General features: G+C 35.7%; 1 protein-coding gene across 4 annotated transcripts in view; it reads left to right on the top strand.

The window, feature by feature from the left end:
- LMO4 (LIM domain only 4) overlaps positions 1–5,686 on the top strand; it is a 143,266-nt gene extending 137,580 nt beyond the window's left edge. For all 4 annotated transcript variants that reach the window (XM_045367784.3, XM_045367776.3, XM_005542809.5 and 1 more), the window contains 2 exons: positions 374–529; positions 5,127–5,686. In XM_045367784.3, the coding sequence (XP_045223719.1) occupies positions 374–529; positions 5,127–5,135 (165 nt within the window). In that variant the 3' untranslated portion in view covers positions 5,136–5,686. The remainder of the gene's footprint in view (positions 1–373; positions 530–5,126) is intronic.
- Positions 5,687–6,541: the final 855 nt, after the last annotated feature.

Below are 6,541 nucleotides of genomic sequence, written 5' to 3'. Positions count from 1 at the left end.
AATCATACCTTTCCTACCTACGTGGGGACAAAGCATTTCTCCTTGGTATGAACTGTTTTCTCAAGCTGCAGACACTTAAAAGAATGATTGAAATTGTAGCATGGCAGTGATTGTTACACATCCACATGCACAGACCACACTTCCCCTATGCTGCAGACAGAAATACACACGTATTTGGATTTGTCCTCATTTAGCCTGGTCCAATTGATAGCAGTTTGGCTGTTTTCTGGAGTTCTGTCGAAGGAAGAAAAAACGCTAAACCCTAAGTGCCTCTGTACTTGACAGATACCTGCTTAAAAACCAGTATAAACTTGTGACCAAAAAAATACTTAATTTGTACCTTGTTTTCAGTGGGTTTGTTTTTCCCTTTCAGTGTTTTACATGCTCTACCTGCCGGAATCGCCTGGTCCCGGGAGATCGGTTTCACTACATCAATGGCAGTTTATTTTGTGAACATGATAGACCTACAGCTCTCATCAATGGCCATTTGAATTCACTTCAGAGCAATCCACTACTGCCAGACCAGAAGGTGAATACCCAGCAATTACTAATAAGCTTTATTACAGCAAGTTGGAAGGTTCAGCCTCTTAACCTAGCAAGAGAGTTTTCTGGGGTGGTTGTATTTTTGTGTGCCCTTTTAAAGAAATGTAGATTACTAGTTGTACATAGAGTGTTCAGAAGTAGGATAGCTGATGAAATTGTGAATCCTTTGTAGTTAAAAAAAAAATACATCCTGACTTGGTTATATCTGTAGCTTCACTCAACATTGAACATAAGATTATCACATGCAAAAGCAAACAAAATGTAAAGCTTCCATATAACTGGTTATTTATTCCATTTGACAATTTTGAAATTCAGAAACGTGATGTGATATGTTATTGTGGGAGGAAAATTAGAACATTTATGGTAGGCAAAGAGAATAAAGATCTTTGTCATGAAAGAATGATTTCTGCATTAGGAATAGCAATCCGGACACCTGCCTTTCCAAACCCAATTTACGATTCATTTACTTCTGGAAGAGTAATTTTACAAAACATTCTGTAATTCCATGGGAGGGCATTTTTGTTCTTTGGTGGTACCATAACATTTGAATAAGTTATGACATTTAAAACCAAGTTCTTGTTTTTGCTAACCTGCTTAGTGCCATTAATAGTGCCATTAAAGATTATGTATCTTGATTCTTAATCTACAACTTGAAAGTCCTTGTACCAGAATTAAAAATTAGGAAATTATACAAATATACAAGTCATGTAGTATTAGAAGATATTCCAGAGGGAAAAATTGGTGATCAACAGTTGTCCAGCACCCCCAGTACTGGATAGTTTCAGATCTATTTTAATCTCCTTAATAAGTCCTATAGCTATGCAAGTGAGTGCATTTTGATAACTGCTGTGCCTAATTTGTAACAATTACTGTCAACCTTCAGTTAAGAGACTGTTCATTCCACACTGGCCCAGAAAAGAGTGAAATGTGTGACTCGTGTGCATAATTTTATTCACATCATATTTCATACTGATTATGTATTGATGACATTGATTCATTTACTCTTTACAGCGCCACTTGCATGGATATTAAATCTTATTGACCACAGATGAATTTTAATTTCAGATTGGTGATAGATTTTTCCATCAGCTCTGATAGTATGTTTGACTTTTTCATCATTAACCCAGGCAATCACACAGCACTGAGTTATTGCATTGAAACAAAAAGTGCACACTTCACTTGGTAATTCTTTATGGATTTACAATAGGAACTTCATTAATGTCTGTAGTAAGGATCACAAAAAAAAAAAAACAACAACATTTATCTGCAAATAGGAATTTAGCAAGCTTCAAAAATCTTGGGGAAAATAATAGACTTCTTTGTCTTCTGTAATGCATTTTCTTAGTGCGGTGGTAGAGGTGGGTGGATGACAAATAATTGAAAACTTTTAACCATTAAAATTATGCTGCCATATTTTGATGCAGCATATTTGATTTCATATTTGATGAAAAGGTTCCCTTGCTCAAGTTTATGATAATTTTAACTGTATGTTCCGTTTCTTAGTGTTAATTACATGAAATTATGTGCACTTTTATTTAATTTATTAATATGGGAAGCTACATAGAATAACCATTTTAAGAATAAAAGTCAAACTCTTTAATTGGAAACTAACCAGTCACTGCTGATGAGGCATTTCAAGCTTCTTTAAGGAGTGCCTAGACATATAAATGCTTAAAGGTTTTTATGATCTGGATTCTAATGAAGTGAATCTACAGGGCAGAGTTGAGAACAATGAATGAGTAACAAATATTTTGAGGTACCTATTCAAAATAGAGGCAAAGCTGTTTGTAGTTACTAGCAAAAAAGAAAAAATATGCTAGGAATAAAATGGTAGACCTGTCCGCTCCTGATGTCAAAGCTTAATTTTTCCCCGAGTTAGAGCTTCACTTTGTTGCTGGTTTTATACCATTTCTTTCTCTGACTTAGCAAAGTACTATACAAAAAAATGATTGTTGCAGTTCACCAGCATGCATGGTGAGAATGAAAGGATGTAGAAATGAGATGGAAAATGTTGCTAGATTGTGAAGCACTGAATACAGGCAATAGCAATGTTAGGTAGGGACTAAGTATAAAGCACACCTGAGAAATATGAGCAGGCTTTCATACCATCTTTTACAGTATAAGATGGCGTAAATTTAGAGGTGTTAGGGAGGAGAACTGCAGAAAAACCAGGTTTACCTGTTGATGAGATTACATGTATTGTGCCTTTCATTGAAATCTGTTTTCTACACCTTTTCCAGGATGGCAGTGGTAGGGTATTCATTTTGGAACACTAAATATATTTTAGGCAATGAATAAGAACCTATTAGTGTATATTTTCTTAATGTTGGAAGACAAAAAAGAGACAGGTGGCCTTCAAAAATTAATAGCTCTTAAAAGGCACAAGGAAATACAATTTAAGGATATGTTCTTGTCAGACCTTGGTGAGAAGCTGTGTTTTGGGGGTGCTGTTAATTAAGAACATTTCCCCGTTGGCATAAGTGTCTCACATTTTTGCCCTTGGTGCTCAGCTCACCATGAGCACGGTCAATTCACAAGGTAGTTTTTATAAATAAAGGTTTTGGGCAAGCTGAACATGGTCCAGAGAGATATTAATGAGAGGGCAAGGGGGAAGAGTTAATGAAAACACACTTCCTGATGGAACATAAACTGCTTTTTGGAACTGGAGAGGCTTTAAAATTATTTTCCCAAAACCCTGTGGCGTTTCTTTTCTGGAGGCGATGAGATGGGGAGAAATGACAAATGGCTTTGTTTTATTATTTTCTCTTCTCTTGTTCTCCATATTTTTGGTAGGGAAAATTAGACATTTATTTTGGCCGTTTTCCTTCTATTCGCAGAATCAATTACATTTTTGGTGTATCATGCGTGGTAAATACACTCAAGCATCCTCTGGCTTAAAAGCAATGAGTTGATTATTCGAACATCCCTTCTTTAAAGGCAGTTAATTGCATGGAAAATATAGGCCCCCATTGTCTGGTCCCTTTAAACTTTTATTCGGAGATTTGTTCCCAGGGTCTGGGCTGTGTAGTGGTTGTTCTGCATCATTGGCTGTTGTATATTCCAAGAAAAATAATTTTAAGCTTTTAAATCATACAGTGATTGAAGTCTTGCATTTCAGATGGACTGAAATCTCAGGCCACTAGTTTTCAAGGATCTACAACATTTTGTAACCTATATCACTTAAAGGAGGCTTGGCTAGCTTCGGGAGAATACTGCCTTCTAGAGGGTTATGTGAATCAGGAATTGTGGCTAATTTTTTCTTTTGTAGATTGCTGCCTGTTCTGGAATTTTTTTCTTCCACTCAAAAGTGTGATGGTACCATCTAGAATTATCTGTGCTTTTCAGTGGAACAGAGTTAGATCACATCTCTTTAGTTGGAGGAAAATTTAGTGAGTGTTCTAGTTGACATGTCACTTCGCAGTTCCCCCATAGTTACATAATTGGTGTTGTGTGTGTCCATCGTAGAGGACATTTGATGCTCATTTATTAAATATGCTTGCTGGCTGCTGCCGCATCTTTGTTCTGGACAGACAAATTACCTTTCTCACACTGAGCTTCCACTCTGGGGAATTAAGCCTCCACCACTTTAATTAGCTTAGAAGTGGGGGGTTGCAGTTCCTAATAGACTACAGGCTTTTTGTAAGTTAGGGAAAGAGTGAAATGAGAACTTCTGGGAAGCTCAAAATGTCATTTAAAAACCATAAAAACCTAATATATATTATTTCATTTTGGTAATTGCAAACAGATTGTATTTGACAAGTGTGTGGATTTCCATTTCTGACTTAGACATTGAAGCTACCCTTGCATTGAACTATGTTCTTTTTTCTATCACAAGTCATTAACACATTACATGTATTGATTCACATATTTGTGTAACTATAGCAGACATAGCAGATAGGAAATAGTGAAAAATATGTGAATATTTGTACATAGAAATTTTCATACAGACACACATACACCTATAGGTAGTACCAAATGGGTGAATATTTTTCACATGGGGATATCAGAATAATAATGATAACTGCCATTATTCGTTGAGGTTTTATTAAGGGCCAAGCACTGTTGAAAGTGCTCCCCTATGTATTATGTAATTATCATAACAGCGTCATTATCCCTTCTTTAAAGATGAGGAAACTGAGACACAAGCAGTTTAAGCAACATTCCTAAAGGTTACACGGTTGAGTTTATTAACCCCAAACTTCCTGGGTAGGAACTTGTCTTGGAATGTCCCCGCTATTTAAAAAATTCAAGATCCCACTGCTGGGCAAGATGTTACATTCCTTTTGGAAAGACACTTTCTCTTAACAGAGTTAAGCAATTAATTGTAGTACTTTACACCAGAAACTTTCTGAGTGTCCATTTTCTGTCTCATTTTCTTTGCTAGTAAAACTGCAGAAAATGTTATGCTTTAGTTCTTCACTGCCAGAGTAAGTAGCATAGAAAGCCTCTATCAAGTCACAGTTGGAAAGTAATCTAATAGAAGAAGATTAGCGAATGTGGGGAAGACAAAAGCAGTCATATTTGAGTTTAATATCTCTCAAATTTAGCATTTTAGCTAAGATGCCCGTTTTTATTTCTTGCAGGTCTGCTAAAAGGTCAGAGTAATGCAGAATGCGTGCCTTCATCTCAGATTTGTTCATCACAGGTGGATCCCATGTGTCTTCAATAGACAAGTCACCTTTGTAGCTAGCACCAGTGCCAGCTCCATGCCATTGCACCTTCTTTAGTCTTGATTGCCCTTCCCGCATTTATTGGTGTATTAAAATGACTGAATATGAACATTAAGGACTCCATGAACCTGGGCTAATGGGAGACTGTAGAGAAAATGAAAAAAGATCCACCAGAGGACATCTTGGGGGGGGGGGAGGGAGCTGGGGGGGGAGGGAAATGACTAATGAAGCTAATTAAAAGAAGCATTCAAATCTGCTTTCTACCCTCATTAACAATTAGCAGGGCACTGGCCAGAGTTTGTACCCTGTGTTTTACCTTAACAACATTCTATTTGCTCTTTGTATATTTAAGTGTTGTAAGGAAACGTGTTTCAATCAAAACTGAACATGAGATAAAGGAAAGAGATGTGGCTTTTGTGATATTCTATCACAAACACTTATTGTATCTCTGTAAAATACAATGTATGTATGCATGTAAGTGTTTTGTCCTAATGTTGCTACTCCCATGGCAAAGAAAAAAAAAAAAGAATGAAAAAAAGAAAAAAAAATTGGAAAAAAAATCAGGCTCATAGCAGCTACTGTGTAGAAAATTCCCCCACTTCTAATTTGCTGAATGAAGAAAAAAAAAATCTTTTATTTGTGATATTTTCAGAGACATTTGCTCTAGTATGGTGTATTTAAATAATAAAAACTTAAAAGAAAAAATATTTAATGGTGTTTGGGTTTAAACACTGCTTTTTCTTTTCTGTATTTTGGAAACATTCAGTTTTTATTGTTGAATAACAAGCTCACTTTAAATTTGAAGGAGTTGAGGGAGGTGGTATATTTATTTAGCTCTTGACCAGTAAGATATTCTTCAAATTACTTAACCACGCCATCCATTATTGGCAGGGGTACAAAGCAAAGTTTCTAACAGTCCTTTCTATAAGTCAAGAATATTCTGTTAACAGCATTTCGTTACACTTCTAGATCACAGTAAGTCTTTTGTGTTTATATATAAATACTTGAGTATCCACTATTTTGTTTATTCTTTTTCTCAATAGCAAAGCCTTGGGTATTGATGAAAAGTATGTAAAAAAAAAAAAATATATATATATATATATATATATATATATATGACACAACCATCCTGCTCTCTTACCAAGTTTATAGCTTTTGAAGGAAGTCACAATTTCTAAGTCATAACTGTACATATTTTGAAACTCACCTAGTTGTAGGGACCCAGAGTTCTTTTATAGTGATCTTTGATGGGTGAAGTAGCTGTTTCCTGGTGACCTTTAGGCTCGTGTGGTCGGCTATAAGATATGTTTATTTTGTTTTGCTCCTAG

The sequence above is a fragment of the Macaca fascicularis genome, chromosome 1 (assembly GCF_037993035.2).
Source record: "Macaca fascicularis isolate 582-1 chromosome 1, T2T-MFA8v1.1".
NCBI lineage: Eukaryota > Metazoa > Chordata > Mammalia > Primates > Cercopithecidae > Macaca > Macaca fascicularis.
The sequence above is the reverse complement of the archived record's forward strand: the minus strand, read 5'-3'. Positions and strand labels throughout refer to the sequence as shown.